General features: G+C 46.1%; 1 protein-coding gene across 5 annotated transcripts in view; it reads left to right on the top strand.

Moving 5' to 3' along the window:
- CACNA1A (calcium voltage-gated channel subunit alpha1 A) overlaps positions 1–16,812 on the top strand; it is a 409,889-nt gene that overhangs the window by 265,800 nt on the left and 127,277 nt on the right. For 3 of the 5 annotated variants that reach the window (XM_054538645.2, XM_054538646.2, XM_054538647.2), the window contains 3 exons: positions 12,798–12,901; positions 14,224–14,339; positions 15,794–15,851. In XM_054538645.2, the coding sequence (XP_054394620.2) occupies positions 12,798–12,901; positions 14,224–14,339; positions 15,794–15,851 (278 nt within the window). The remainder of the gene's footprint in view (positions 1–12,797; positions 12,902–14,223; positions 14,340–15,793; positions 15,852–16,812) is intronic. The other 2 variants (XM_054538644.2, XM_054538643.2) reach the window with 1 other exon arrangement.

Below are 16,812 nucleotides of genomic sequence, written 5' to 3'. Positions count from 1 at the left end.
AGCCTCCTGAGTAGCTGGGACCACAGGCGCGCACCACGACGCCCCGCTGATTTTTTGTATTTTAGTAAAGACAGGGTTTCACCATGTTGGCCAGGATGGTCTCGATCTCCTGAGCTCATGATTCTCCCGCCTTGGCCTCCCAAAGTGCCGGGATTACAGGCGTGAGCCACTGTGCCAGCCAATTTTTTGTATTTTTAACAGAGACGGGGTTTCAACACGTTGGCCAGGCTGGTCTCGAGCTCCTGACCTCAAGTGATCTGCCTGCCTTGGCCTCCCAAAGTGCTGGTATTACAGGCATGAATCACCATGCCCAGCCTTTGTCTCTTTTATTCTTGCGTTCTCTCTCTCTCTTCCTTCTCTTTCTCCACCTCCTTCTCCTTCTCTCCCTTCTCCTCACCCTTCTTTGTGCTTTTCTCTGTGAGTTTCTCTTCTTCTCTATTTCTCTCCTTTGGTGAATGTCAATTAGAAAAGCAGAAAAACTGTGTTTAATTTGTGATCATAAATGCATGTCCCTGGCCAGGCATGGTGGCTCATGCCTGGAATCCCAGCACTTTGAGAGGCTGAGGCAGGAAGATTGCTTGAGACCAGGAGTTCAAAACCAGCCTGGTCAAAAAGCAAGACCCCATCTTTAAAAAAGAAAAAAAATTAATTAGCTGGGCATGGTGGTGTGTACCTGTAGTCCCAGCTACTCAGGAGGCTGAGGAAGGAGGATTGCCTGAGCCCAAGGGTTTGAAGCTGCAGCGAGCTGTAATTGCACCCCTGCACTCCAGCCTGGGTGACAGAACCAGACCCTGTTTCAAAAAAAACTAATAATTAAAAATAAATAAATAAATAAATGTCCCTTGGCTAGTGGTTGCTAATGTTTGGAATCACCTTTGACCCAAGCCCTTTTTCATTCATAGATGTTTGTCTTGACCAAAATCAAAGCATTAGACTTTGGACTATAAATCACTGGTTCTTTCAACGACCATCATTGAATGCCTACTGTATGCAGACCCTCTTCTGGATACAGAGGAGTTGACGTGTTGGTGGGGAAAGCCAGTGATCAACTGGGATAAAAAGGGCAGATAGCAGACATTAAATAGTTCAGGCTTTGTGGGCCAGACAGTCTCCATCGCAACGACTCAATCTGCTCCTGTAGCGTAAAAGTAACCACAGATAAAACACATAAGTGAATGAGCATGGCTGTTGGCCAATTAAACTTTAACCTATAAAAACAGATGGCTGGCCTGCGGGCTGTAGTTTGTGGATCGCTGCCTTAGAGATAGTGTTAGGGGGTGGTGAGAGGTCAGGAATAGAATAAAACAGTAGAGAGTTTGTGCATTGTCAAGATGAGAGGTTGCAATTCTTCTTATACACCTTGAATGGCCGGGCACCATGGCCATTATGATCTATAATTCCAATACTTTGGGAGGCTGAGGCAGGAGGATCCCTTGAGCCCAAGAGTTTAAGACCAGCCTAGGCACATAGTGAGACCCCATCTCTACAAAAAAAATTTTAAAATTAGCTGGACATGGTGGAGGATGCCTATAGGCGCAGCTACTTGGGAGGCTGAGATGGGAGGACTGCTTGAGCCTGGGAGGTTGGGGCTGCAGTGAGCCGATCATGCCACTGCACTCCAGCCTGGACGACAGAGCAAGAACTGTCTCAAAAAAACAAACAAACAAACAAACAAACAAAAAAAACAGACCTGAAGGAACAAATCATATGAATGCATTAAAGTATCACATGTATCCAAAAAATATATACATCCATCAGCCTGGCACGGTGGCTCATGCCTGTAATCCTAGCACTTCTGGAGGCCAAGGCAGGCAGATTGCCTGAGCTCAGGAGTTCGAGACCACCCTGGACAACATGGTGAAACCCCGTTTCTACTAAAATACAAAAAAATCAGCTGGGCATGGTGGCAGGCGCCTGTAGTCCCAGCTACTTGGGAGGCTGAGGCACGAGAATTGCTTGAACCCAGGAGACAGAGCTTAGTTACAGTGAGCCGAGATCGTACCACTGCACTCCAGTCTGGACAACAGAGCAAGACTCTGTCTCAAAAAAAAAAATATATATATATATATACACACACACACACACATATATATATACACACACACATATATATATAATTAATTTAAAATTTTCCTTAATAAATAAACATTTCTCTCCTTCTCTCCCTTGGTGAGTGTCAATTAATAAAGCAGCAAAACTGTGTTTAGTTAGTGATCATAAATGCATGTCCCTGGCTGGGTGTGGTGGCTCACACATGTAATCCCAGCACTTTGGGAGGCTGAGGCAGGAGAGGATAGTTTGAGGCCAGCAATTGCTTGGGGCTTTTTGAAAGACGTGAAGGAGATGAAGGGAGCCATGGAGATATCTCAGAGAAGAGCAGCCCAGGTAGATGGAACAGCCAGCGCAAAGGTCCTGAAGCAGCATGTTCCTGGCATTTGTGAGGACATGTGGCTGCCCAGGTGTCCAGTGGGGAGTGAGTGAGGATGAAGGAAGGAGCTGATGAAGGAAGATGATAAAATACTTCATGGATCAGCCAGGCATGGTGGCTTCCGCCTGTAATCCCAGCACTTTGGGAGGCCAAGGCGGGTGGATCACGAGGTCAAGAGTTCCAGACCAGCCTGGCCAACGTGGCGAAACCCCGTCTCTACTAAAAAATACAAAAAAGTTAGCCAGGCGTGGTCGTGCACGCCTGTAATCCCAGCTACTTGGGAGACTGAGACTCGAGAATCGCTTGAACCCGGGAGATGGAGGTTGCAGTGAGTCGAGATCACCCCACTACACTCCAGCCTGGGTGACAGAGCGAGACTCTGTCTCAAAAAATAAAAAAATAAAAAAATAAAAAAAGACTTCATGAACAGACAGCCTATATAATTTATGATCCAAACCAGGACAGTTTTGAGAGTGAAAGGGGAAAAAGAGCACTGAAAAAATAATTAGCAGGCCTGGCATGATCTATAACGGGTATAAAGTGGGACACACAGCCTCTCTCACGGTCACTGTCAGACTTCAGCTTTTTCACGGTCAAATCCACCCCTATGTTTATCCCATATACTGAAGAATCGGGTGTTCTCCTGAGCTGAGTTTTTGGGGTTTTTTGTTTTGTTTTGTTTTGTTTTTGTTTTTTTAACATCCTGTATACTTTTTCTCAATGAACCATGCTCCAAAAAATTAGAGGAAAATAAACCGTAAAACAGAAGGCACTTAAGGATTTTGCTGGGACTCAGCCATTAGTTTGTTTGATGAGTATTTATGGAGCGCTTTCTAAGCACCAGGCGCCACCAGCAATACTGGGATGAATCAGTAACATCCCTCACCCTTGAAGCTCTCTTGGGCCCATTGTTATATACTTAAAATACTATACAAGTACGGAGAAGGGGTGAAGTGGGAAAAAATCAGTCGGTTGTAAGCCAGAATGACGGGTCTAGTCCCACCCATGCCATCTGCACCCTGTGTGATCCGGGCACATCACGTTGCCTCTCTCAGCCTCAGTTTCTCCATCCACCAGGCACGGAGGTGGTGGGAATTGAGGAAGATGTGGGGAGTATTTCATCAGCCCAAAAAGACTTGGCTAATGTGACCATAATTCTGCCTTCTGCCTCTCCTTTCCCAGAAAAATAGCTTAATCATTTGGATTTGGGATAAACACATTTCCTGTCTGTGTTTATTATTTAAATGATCCACTAAGCTGGGCATGGTGGCTCACCCCTGTAATCCCAGCACTTTGGGAGGCTGAGGAGGGCAGATCGCTTGAGCCCAGGAGTTCGAGACCAGCCTGGCCAACATGGCGAAACCCCATCTTTACTAAAAAATACAAAAAAATTAGCTGGGCGTGGTGGTGCATGCCTGTAATCCCAGCTACTTGGGAGGCCGAGGCATAAGAATCACTTGAACCCGGGAGGCAGAGGTTGCAGTGAGCCTAGATCACACCACCACACTCCAGTCTGGGCGACAGAGGGAGACCCTGTCCCTAAATGAATGAATGAATGAATAAATAAATAAATAAATAAATAAAATGATCCACCAACAGGAACCCCAGGAACATTTGTATTGGCTATGCAACTAATGCTTACTGAGCACCTACTATGTCCCTGGTGCTGATCTGGACACTGGGATTTAGAGAGGAAAAATCTCTACCCTCGAGGAGCTGATGATCAAGATGACAGTCTTGAAATGCATAAGTTGACAAGATGATTCAGACAGTGGAAGGTGCTGGGAAGAGAATGAGATGTCTGGCTGAGCTGCAGGAAGGGGCAAGTCGTTTTGATTGAGAGGTCCAAGAAGGCTTCTCTGATGGGGGCACAATGGATCTAAGGTTGAGTGATAAGAAGAAATTGGCCAAGCAGAGACCTAAAGGCAGAGTTGCTCCAGGCATAGGTTCAGAGAATGGAAGTAATTGACTGATTGTGATCTTGAACTTGACCTTTCTTTTCTTCTGCTAACTTTGGGTTTGGTTTGTTCTTGCTTTTCTGGCTCCTTGAGGTACGTGTTGGGTTCTTAATTTGTAATTTTTTTTTTTTTTTTTTTTTGCTTTTTTGAGACAGAGTCTCACTATGGTGCCCAGGCTGGAGTACAGCAGCATGATCTTGACTCACTGCAACCTCTGCCTCCTGGGCTCAAGTGAACCTCCCACTTCAGCATCCTCAGTAGCTGGGACTACTGGTGCTAATTTTTTTATTTTTATTTTTTTAGAGATGGGGTCTCACTGTGTTGCCCAGGCTGATCTCAAACCCCTAGCTCAAGCGATCCTCCTGCCTCAGCCCCCCAAAGTGCTGGGATGAGAGGTGTGAGCCACCACATCTGGCCTCTATTTTTTGTGATGTAGGTATTTGATGCTATAAACTTCCCTCTTAATTGCTTCTTGGCCCTTTAGCTAAGGTCAAGTGTCAACTTCCCTCAGCACTGCTTCTGCTGCATCTCACAGGTGTTGGTGTGTTGTGTCTCTATTTTCATTCATTTCAAAAATTTTTTAAATCTCCATCTTAATTTCTTCATTGACCCAATGGTTGTTCAGGAGCATGTTGTTTAATATCCATATATTTGCATCATTTCTGAAATTCTTCTTGGTATTGATTTCTAGTTTTATCCCACGGTAGTCTGAGAAGATGCTTGACAGAATTCCAATATTTTAAAATTTGTTGAGAGTTGTTTTGTGGCGTAATATGTGGTCTGTCTTGGAGAATGTCCATGTGCTGATGAGAAGAATGTATGTTCTACATCAGACATGCAGGAGACAGACACTTTCTCACCTGCCTCATGGGATCCATAAAAGAGTCAGTCAGAAGTTGGCATTTAAGAAAGACCAGAAGGAGGCCGGGTGCAGTGGCTCATGCCTGTAATCCCAGCACTTTGGGAGGCTGAAGCGGGTGGATCACCTGAGGTCAGGATTTCAAGACCAGCCTGACCAACATGGTGAAATCTTGTCTCTATTTTAAAAAATACAAAAATTAGCTAGGTGTGGTGTCGGGCACCTGTAATCCCAGCTACTCTGGAGGCTGAGGCAGAGCATCACTTGGACCCAGGAGGTGGAGGTTGCAGTGAGCTGAGATCACACCATTGCACTCCAGCCTGGTCAACAGAGCAAGACCCCATCTCAAAAAAAAAATAAAGAAAAAAAAGAAAGACCACAAAGAGGTGAAAGAGCAAGCTACAGAGATATCAAACTGTATCAATCTGGCTGGGTGTGGTGGCTCATGCCTGTAATCCTGGCACTTTGGGAGGCTAAAGCAGGAGGATCACTTGAGCCCAGGAGTTCGAGACCAGCCTGGGCAACATAGAGACCCCCTCTCTACAAAATATAAAAATTTAATTAAAAAGATATATTGGTCAGGGCAGCCAAGTTATGCTGCAGTAACAAACATCCCCAAAGCCTCCATGACTTTTAACAACAGATGTATTTCCTGCTCATGCTACATGTCCAGTGCAGGTTGGCAGTGGGGAAGAAGGGGGCTCTGTTCAGTGTAGTCACTTGAGGCCTAGCTGATCACCTAGAACGTTGCCACTTGCTATTCCAGAAGGAAAAAAGGAATGCTAGAAGGTCCCACACTGAAAGTTCAATGCTCTGGCTCCAAAATAACAGCTATTTCCACTCACTCCTCGTTGGCCAGCACTTAGCACGTGGCCCTCAGCCAACCCCAAAGGGACTCAGGAAGGACCATCCCACCATATTGCTGGAAATATTTGATGGCAGCATTAATGGGGAACAGTGTTCCAGGCAGCAGAAGTCTTTGAGCCCTTGGAAGAAAGACAAGGCGATCTCTAGAGCACATCCTTCCTGATATTATTAATGAATTTAACAAATGAGCAAGCAATCCTCCCCCACTCTCCTTCCTGAATCCAGACTTGTGCATATCCCTCCCTTAACTTGAACTGCCAAAGAAGAGATGAAAACCAGGAGAAGAGATCTGTGACCCCATCTTTGCCGATGAACTACCACAGAACAGCCATGGCATCTCCAGTCCTTGTGCTTGTAAAATGTACTTTTCATTTTGCTCCTGAACAAAATCCACCCACCCCCACCCCCAAACCAGGGAAAGCCCATCTCCTAATCCAAAACTGCACCCAACCTTCCACCAACTTCTTCCCTGGGAATTGTTGATTCCAGAGTATGGAATTGAATAATTGAATGAGTCTGGAAGAGAAAAAGTGTCTCTAAAATCAGGCAGCAGAAGCCCACTCCCCAGATAGGATGGTGCAGATGAGAGTTCAGGAGGGAGCTCGGCTTGGGGTTGACGATCTGAGCTATGCAGGGAACTTGGACACACCTCTCAATCAGTCATTCAACAGACACCACGTATTGAGCACCAACTGTGTGCCAGATGTTGTCCTAGGGGGCTGGGAATATGGGAATACAGCAGGGAACAAAAAGGACAAAGCCCCTCCCCCTTGTTGAATGGACATTCCAGCCAGGAAGACGAGAGAACGAGAGAAATAAGTAAAGTATATAGGCAGTGAAATGCAAAAGGGAAAAAAGAAACAGAAAGTGGGGACCAGAAATGAGGGATGCAATTGTAAAGGGCCATCAGGGGAGGCCTCACTCAGAAGGTAGCATTTGAGTAAAAAACCTGAAGGAGGTGAGGGGGAACCATGTAGCAATCTCAGGGAAGAGCATTCCAGGCAGGGACAGCCTGTGCAAGGGCCGAGGTAGGACTGTGCTTGGCGTGGTTGAAGAACTGCAAGGAAGCCAGGTGGCTGGAACCGAATGAGCGAGGGAAAAGGGGAGGAGATAAAAGCAGGGAGATGGGAGGGTTGGAGGCCCCCTCTGCCATTTAGTAGCTGAGTAACTTCATTTATTTCCTGTAGCTTGCATAACAAAGAACCACAGATAGAGTAGCTGAAAACAACAGGAATTTATTTATTCTCTCGCAGTTCAGGAGGCCAGGAGTCCACAGACCATCAAGACGTCAGCTGGGCCATGGTGCCTCCTGAGACTTGGTCTGAAATCCTTCTTGCCTCCCTCCTAGCTTCTGGTGGTTTGCCAACGATGCTTGGTGGTCCTTGTCTTGTAGACACGTCACCCTGATCCCGCCTTCATCTCCATTTCGCATGGCTTCTCCCTCTGTGCAAGGCTGTCTCTGTGCCCAGGTTTCTCCTTTTCTTATTATTTACTTATCTGTTTGTTTGTTTCTTTATTTTAGAGACAGGGTCTTGCTCTGTCTCCCAGGCTGGAGTGCAGTGGTGCGATCATAGCTCACTGCAGCCTCAAACTCCTGGCCTCAAGCAATCCTCCTACCTCAGCCTCCTGAGTAGCTGGGACTGCAGATGTGAGCCACTGTGCTCTACCCAGATGTCCTCTATTTATAAGGAAACCCGTCGTGTAGGATGAGAGTCCACCCTAATGACCTGATCTTAACTTGATTCCATCTGCAAAGACCCTGTTTCCAATTCATAGGTACCAGGGGTTAGGACTTCTTCAATGCCTCTTTTTGGGGAGACCCACTGCAACCCACAACAGAACTGTGGGCATGTAACTTGACCTCTCGGCCAGGCATGATGGCTCACACCTGTAATCCCAGCACTTTGGGAGGCCGAGATGAGCGGATCTCCCAAGGTCGGGAGTTCGAGACCAGCCTGGCCAACATGGTCAAACCCCACCTCTACTAAAAATAGAAAAATTAGCTGGGCATGGTGGCAAGTACCTGTAATCCCAACTACTTGGGAGGGTGAGGCAGGAGAATTGCTTGAACCCAGGATGTAGAAGTTGCAGTGAGCCAAGATAGCGCCATTGCACTCCAGCCTGGGTGACAGAGTGAGACTCCATCTCAAAAAAAAAGATAGACCTCTCTGTGCCTCCGTTTTCTCAGCCGGGGGGATGGGGATAATTATGTACCCACTCCTGGGGTTCCTGAGAGGATTAAATGAGCTCAAACAGTCCAAGCATCCATGTGTGTCTGTTGTGGTGCTGGGTAGCGTGTCCTGTGGCCAGAGGTCCCCAAGCCTGTCAGAGACCCGGGCAAGGGCAGATTCGGGTCTTGTTGGCAGCATCTGAGATGGACGGGCTGCCTTGGCATGGAAGGGCCTCGGCTGTTTTTCCCTGTTCAGTCCTGTCCCTCTCCCCCATCCTCCACCCTGTCCCTGTCATCTGAGCCTGCTCCTCGTGATGGCTCAGAGTCTCCCTATTGGCGGCCGGTGCAGAGTTTCATTCCCTAGGCTATATTTAGCCCTGAGAAATGGGAACGAGAGCCCTCAGCCGCCAAAGTGACGGAGAGAGGAGCACAAAGCCAGTGCTGCCTTCTGTCCAGCAATGTTCCGCTGACTCGGTTCTTTCTTCCAGAACCTTCCAGAAGCAAAGCATTGGCATTTCTGAGCTTGTTAAAACAAGGATGTGGGCTGGTGGCTGGCACGTTCATTGTCCCCAGAACCTGTCTGTGTCCATGATTAAAACTGACTTTGTTAGTTTTATTTTCAGTGCTTTTTTTTAATCCATGGCAAAACATACATGACATAAAATTTACCATCCTAATTTTCTTAACTTTGTAATATTTTTTAATTGACAAGTAATAATTTTACTTATTCATGGGGTACATAGTGATGTTTCAATGCATATAATGCATAGTGCTCAGATCAGGGTAATTAGCATATCCATCTTCTCATACCGTTATTGTTTCTTTCTGTTAGGAACATTCAAGCTCCTCCTTCTAGCTATTTGAAACCATTAATATATTGTGCCATCCTAACTATTTTTAAGGATACAGTTTTGTGAAATTAAGTATAATACATTCACTTTGTTGTGCAACTGTCACCACCATCCATCTCCCAAACTTTTCCATCTTCCAAATGTAACTCTGTCCCCACTAAACGCGAACTCCCTGTTCCCCCTCCCCCAGCCCTTGGCACCCACCATGCTACTTTCTGTTTTTATGAATCTGACGACTCTAGGGACCTCCTATAAATGGAATCATACAGGATTTTCCCTTTTATGACTGGTTTATTTCACATAGCTTAATGCCCTCAAGGTTCACCCATGTTGCAGCACGTATCAGCATTTTCTTTCTTTTTAAGGTAAAGTTGACTATTAAAAAAAAACTTTTGCCGGGCTCAGTGGCTCACGCCTGTAATCCCAGCACTTTGGGAGGCCGAGGCAGGCGGATCAGGAGGTGAGGAGTTCAAGACCAGCCTGACCAATGTGGTGAAACCCCATCTCTACTAAAAATACAAAAATTAGCCAGGCATGGTGGTGGGCACCTGTAATCCCAACTACTCAGGAGGCTGAGGCAAGAGAATTGCTTGAACCTGGGAGGCAGAGGTTGCAGTGAGCTGAGATCATGCCACTACACTCCAGCCTCAGTGACAGAGTGAGACTCCGTCTCAAAAAAAACAACTTTTTAAGAATTGAAGTAGAATAAACATACAGAAAAATCCGCGGATTATAAGTGAAGAGCTTGATTAATTGTCACAAACTAAACACACCCATGTAACCAGCACACAAATGAGGAAACAGAACCTTCTCAGCCCCAGAAGCCCCCTCATATCCTGTTCCTAGTCACTACCTCCCCGCAAGGGTACCCCTACCAGGACTTTGAGCATCATTCACCAGTTTAGCCTGCTTTGTATTTTGCATAAATGAAATCTTACATGTATGCTGTTTTCTGTCTGGCTTCTTTTGCTTGACATTAACTTTTTAAGGTCTCATGTGACCTGTGGCATTGTTCATTGCATGTATCCTCTCTCTCCTATTGATAACAATGTGTATTGTTTGCAGTTTGGAGCTATGATGAATACCACTGCTATGAATGTTCTTTTGTGTGCTTTCTGTTGTGTAACTATTCAGAATTACTATCTCAGAATTACTATCTAATTGTAGTGATCTTGGATCAGTAACTATCCAAGAATTACTGGGTCTTGGCAAAGGTACATACAGTCATACACTGCATAATGGCATTTTGGTCAATAACAGATCAAATATATAACAGTGGTCCCATAATGGACCAAATATGTAACAGTGATTGTCATACAGTATTTTTACTATAGCTTTTCTGTTTTTAGATTTTTTTTTTTTTTGAGACGGAGTCTCACTCTGTTGCCCAGGCTGGAGTGCAGTGGTGTGATCGCCACTCACTGCAAGCTCCGCCTCCTGAGTTCACGCCATTCTCCTGCCTCAGCCTCCCAAGTAGCTGGGACTACAGGCTCCCACCACCACACCTGGCTAATTTTTTTTGTATTTTTAGTAGAGACGGGGTTTCACCATGTTAGCCAGGATGGCCTCGATCTCCTGACCTCATGATCTGCCCACCTCGGCCTCCCAAAGTGCTGGGATTACAGGGGTGAGCCACCACACCCGGCCTGTTTTTAGATATTTTTAGATACACTGCAGAGTTACAATTGCCTACAGTATTCCATAGAATAACATGCTGTACGGGTTTATAGCCTAGGAGCAATAGGCGAGACCATGCAGCCTAGGTGTGTAGTAGGCTATACCATCTAGGTTTGTGTAAGTACACTCCATGATGTTTGCACAACAAAATGACCTAGTGACACATTTCTCAGAATGCATGCCCATTGTTAAGCATGACTTAATTAATTTTAGTATAGAAACTCTCAACCAATTTTTCAAGTAGTTGTACCGTGTGTTATGGGTTTTATTGTCTCACCCCAAAATTCGTATGTTGAAGTCCTAACCCCCAGTACCTCAGAATGTGACCTTATTTGGAAATAGATTCATTGCACATGTAAGGGTTTTGCCATTGGCAAAACTGCCGTTACTTTTGCACCAACCATAGCAGCTAAGATGAGATCATTAGGGTGGGTCCTAATGCAATACGATGGTGTCCATATAAAAAGGGGAGATTTTGGCACAGAGACAGGCACACACAGAGGAAGAATGCCATGTTTAAACAAAGGCAGAGCTCAGGATGATGCCTCTACAAGCCAAGAATCAGCAAAGATTGCCAGCAAACCGCCAGAAGCTAGGAGAGAGGCATAAAACAGATTCTGTCTCACAGCCCTCAGAAGGAACCAGCCCTTCTGACACCTTGATCTTGGATTTCTGGCCTCTATAACTGTAAGACAATAAATCTTTGTTGTTTAAGCCACCTAGGTTGTGGTTCCTTGTTACAGCAGCCACAGGAGATGAATACAGCATGGTACCCTCCCATTGGCAGATTATGAGGGTTCCAGTTGCTCCACAGCTTCACAGACACCTGGTAATAATGACCTCATCTTAACTTCTTTCTCAATTTAGCCTTTCTTCCAGGCAGCAGCAGTGTCATACATGCTTTTAAAGGTGGGCTTTTAAAGCCACGCTTGAGAGCCCTGCATTCTGCAGGTGTCACAGGGTGATCAACCATTGAAAGACTACCCCTGCCCTGACAGCTGGAGGCAAGGCTTCCCAGCACAGAGGTTAAGCCCATGGATTCTGGGGCCCAGGTGGTTAGTGCAAATCCCATGTCCACTAGTGAATAACTCTGTGACCTTGAGCTGATGATTTTGTCTTTCTAAGCCTCAGTTTCCTCAATAGTAACATGGGTATTATAACATAGAGGCATCATGAGGATTAAATGACTAAGTGAGCTAACATACATAATGTGCTTAGGAAGGTGCCAGCACACCATAAATACTCTGTAAGTGCTGGCTTTTATCATTCTTTTCTCTCTCTCTCGCTCTCTCTCTCTCTCTCTCTCTATCTCTCTCTCTCTCTCTCTCTCTCTACTCCCCCCACCTCCTCTCCTTGATTTTCTTCCCCTCATCTTACTTCCTTCTTGCTATAGTGTTCTATTTTCTGTTTCAGAGAGTATTCTATTTGTGGACTTTTTTCCTCTTGAAAATCGAGCTGAAACTTCTGAGAATTTTTTGTGATTGGCATTAAGGCTGCAGGGAATGGAGCAGGAAGACACTTGAGGAAAGGGCTCATGGCCTATCTGTCTGGCTTGGTGATTTCACCAGGCCATCAGACTCTGTGGTCATGCATCTCCTCTAAGGGAAGTCTGTGACTGTGTTGGGAGAAGGGAAGGAACCAGGGATTAATTAATCCATTTCAGTAGGTTTTGTGTTTTGTTTGGTTTACTTTTTCCTTCTCCTTCTGGACTCTGGTCTGGGAAGTCCTCTTGTGTTTCTTACTCGTTCCCAGGTCAATTATGTTATGTGAGGAGAACATAATTAAGAGAGAGCTTTTCCCTTTGGATGTTTTCTTCAGAAAACATTCCTTCATCTCCCCCTCTGGGATGCCAGAGCCCCAGAACTCCACAAGCCAAGAATATTTAAGACAGAGCCACAAGAGAACCGAACTTCCCCTTCCCTCACCTGTCAGGTTCTATCTGAGTCCCAGTCAACTCTCACCTGCTTTCCCTCCTCACACCCTACAGAGCAACGATGCCTCAGGGAACACTTGGAACTGGTTGTACTTCATCCCCCTCATCATCATCGGCTCCTTTTTTATGCTGAACCTTGTGCTGGGTGTGCTGTCAGGGTAAGTTTCTGCTACTCCCCACCCCATCCCACTCACTCCTCTTTGCCAACTTCTTCCCAAGTAGAGGCCATTGAAGCTTTGTTTTCATTCACTAGACAGAGAAAAGGCTTCTTCCCTTGTTTGGGTTACCAGACTGTTATTAGCAAGCCATGTAGAGGTGCAGAGGTTGTGTACTGCTAGGGGTACCCAGTGAGAGGGTTCATATGGGCTTTACTTTCTTTACATTTTTTTTTAAAAACCAATAGTTTGGGTTTACTTCTCCCCCATTTTCCAAATATAAAATCATAGCATATGCTCTAACGGTGTATTTTCCTGACCCATATTTTCCTCTATCCCCAAGATTTTTTTTGGCTTAATCATAAATGGGCTTCATTTTTCTTACCATAAGAAGTCTGGGCACTTGTATGGTGGCTCTATGGCACCATCAGCAACTCCAGATTCTTCCAGCTTTCCATTCTGACATCTTTACCAGAGGCTTCCAATCTCGTGGATACCTCATGGTCTTAAGATGGCTGCCTCACGCCCTCCAGATGGCCACTTCATGTTCCAAACAGGAAAAGGAAGAAGGGAAACAGGAAGAGGTGGGACCTATGGCAGAGAAGCCAACCTGCTGCAGAAATCTTTCATTTATGGCTTATTGGTCTAGCTTAAAAGAGGGCTGAAATAATTATTAGCCAAAAGTATGAAGAGAATGAGAATGAGGTATGCAGCCAGTGGTGGTTGGCATGGCATGGTTTTATCCTTTCGTTTTTTTTTTTCTTTTTTATTGTTTTTTTTTGAGACGGTGTCTAGCTTTATTACCCAGACTGGAGTGTAGTGGGGCGATCATAGCTCACTGTAACCTGGAACTCCTAGGCACAAGCGATCCTCCTGCCTCAGCCTCCTGAGTAGCTAGGGCAACAGGTGTTTGCCACCATGCCCAGCTACATTTTTTATTTTTCATAGAGATGGGGCCCACTGTGTTGTCCAGGCTGGTCTCAAATTCCTGGCCTTAAATGATACTCCCATCTCGGCCTCACAAAGTGCTGGGATTACAGACATGAGCCACTGTGCCTGACCTTTTTCTTTACCTAGGCACAGTCGTCAGGAAATGTGTGAAGCTGGCAGAAGCACCCATCACTATAATATCCCAGTCTTTTCCCAGAAGACCTGACTCCTCCTGTTGAAAACTCCTGACCTCCAGGGACTTCTGAATCCCCAAACACACACACACACACACACACACACACACACACACACACACACACACAGAGACACACACACACAAACGTTTCCTAACATTTTCAAAACAGCCATACTCTGGCTTTTCTATGCTTCTCCAGGGAGTTTGCCAAAGAAAGGGAACGGGTGGAGAACCGGCGGGCTTTTCTGAAGCTGAGGCGGCAACAACAGATTGAACGTGAGCTCAATGGGTACATGGAGTGGATCTCAAAAGCAGGTGAGGCCCTTTCATCCTGGGGCCCAGGGATGGAGATCCCAGGCCATGGAGTACAAAGAGAGTCATGCAGTTTGGAGAAGGCTAAGCTGGGAGCATCATGATGGGAGGAGAAAGAGAACCTGAATTGGTAGTCCCAAATTTTATCAACAAGAAACCAGAGTCTGATATGAAAAATTCTAGGATGAAGCCAAGATTTGACATCACATAACTTGAATTCTGAAATCAGACGTTGGTTTACATCCCGGCCCTGCCACTTTTTACCCATGCACCACACATCCCTGTACCTCCGTTTCCTCAGCTGTTACATGGAGGCAATGATAGTGCCTACGTCATAGTACTATTGGAGTATTTAGTAAAATAATCTCAGCTAAGTCACTTGGGAAGAGCAGTGCCTGATACATGGTAGGCACATATTTATTTGTTCAGCCATTTAACAAACATTTAGGGAGCACCTGCTGTGTGCCAGGCACTGATCTAAGCACTGAGGATATGGGAGTAAACAATACACACCAAATCCCTGCCCTCAGGGCTCTGATATTCTAGTGAGAGAGATAAAGCAAACAAATACATGTCATGTTGGGAAGTCCCAAATTCAGAGAAGGAAGATAAAACAGACTAGGAAGATAAAACAGAGTAGAAAGTTGGCCGGGCATGGTGGCTCACGCCTGTAATCCCAGCACTTTGGGAGGCTAAGGCGGGCAGATTTCCTGAGGTCAGGCATTCGAGACCAGCCTGGCCAACGTGGTGAAACCCTGTCTCTACCAAAAATACAAAAATTAGCTGGGCATGGTGGCACATGCCTGTAATCCCAGCTACTCGGGAGGCTGAGGCAGGAGAATTGCTTGAACCCAGGAGGCAGAGGTCACAGTGAGCCGAGATCGCACCACTGCACTCCAGCCTGGGCGACAGAGTGAGACTCCGTGTCAGAGAAAAAAAAAGAGTAGGAAGTTAGAGTCAGGGTGGTCAGGAAAGGCTTCTCTAAGGAAGTACTCTCTGAGCAGAGAGACCTGAAGGACGTGAAGAAGGAAGCTGTGGGGATGTCAAGGGAAGGGGCATTCCAGGCAGAGACAGCAAGTGCAAAGGCCCTGAGCTAGGAATGTATTTGAGACACAGCAAGGAAGCCAGTGCAGCTGAAACAGAGTGAGAGGTGGGGAGAGTTAGAGGAGAGGAAGACAGGAAATTGATGGAGATCAGATCAAGCAGGGGCTTATAGGCTGTGGTGTGGATGTTGGTTTTTATTTTGAGTGAGGTGGGGAGAATGTTGGCTATTGCTACTGTTGCGGAGGTGGGGCTTGAAGTCAGAAACCACCCAGCAGCATGTTTTTTGGCCTGTTGAACTGTCACCATCAGCCAGCGGAGAATGGGGGTGGCCGGGCAGACCCTTCTGCTTCCCGGTCCAAGGGAGAACTCATCCTCCAAATGCGGGAACTTAACTCTGTGCTCTTCCTCTTCAGAAGAGGTGATCCTCGCCGAAGATGAAACTGACGGGGAGCAGAGGCATCCCTTTGATGGTAACTGCTCTGAACCCACCTCGGGGGTGGGTCCCAGGGGACAAGGGAGAAGCTGTGGTGGGGAGTGGGGGGACAGCAGGTGACTGGCTCTAAGGATCCTGCAGCGGGTGGACGTTCCTCCTGGAGGAATTTTAGGACTTCCATTCAGAGTTTCCCTATTCTGACCTCCGCTTTTTTGTTTTAACCATGGACCTGGTTTTTTCTGCTTTGTGCCTTGGTTTTTCTCATCTGCAAAATGGGTGTGATATAAACAGTACCCTAGCTCATGAGATTGTTTCTCAGAATGATATTCATTATGGCAAATAGAACACCTGGGATAGTGCCTGGCATGGGGTCAGCACATTTCTGTTTGCTAAATAAGTAATAATTCCACCAATAATCCAGTTTACTGTGAAGGGCTGCTGTCTCCCATGTTAGAAACTTAGCCAGACAGAACCATGACTTACTTTCTTTTTTTTTTTTTTTTTTAATTGAGACAGAGTCTTGCTCTGTCACACAGGCTGGAGTGCAGTCGCATGATCTCACCTCACTGCAACCTCTGCCTCCCAGGTTCAAGCAGTTCTCTGTCTCAGCCTCATGAGTAGCTGAGATTACAAGCAAAAGCCACCATGCCTGGCTAATTTTTATATTGTTGATAGAGATGGGGTTTCGCCATGTTGGCCAGGCTGGTCTTGAACTCCTTGCCTCAAATGATCTGCCCACCTCGGCCTCCCAAAGTGCTGGGAGTGTAGCTGTCAATTCATGGTCCCCTGGAAACCTGAATATGAAAGGAGGGACCATTAAAAAGGTATCCAAAAGCCCAACCTCCCCAGCATAACTGGGAGTCAGGGGACAGACTGTAAGAGTCACTGTGTATCCAACCTGAGGCTTCGTGGAAGTAGTTTCCTAGAATTTAGAGATAGGGCTGGATGCGGTCTGTCCGTGGCTCACATCTGTAATCCCAACACTTTGGGAGGCCAAGA

This window comes from Pongo abelii, chromosome 20, assembly GCF_028885655.2.
Source record: "Pongo abelii isolate AG06213 chromosome 20, NHGRI_mPonAbe1-v2.0_pri, whole genome shotgun sequence".
Lineage (NCBI taxonomy): Eukaryota > Metazoa > Chordata > Mammalia > Primates > Hominidae > Pongo > Pongo abelii.
Note: the sequence above shows the minus strand (reverse complement) of the source record. Positions and strands in the feature narration are given on the sequence as shown.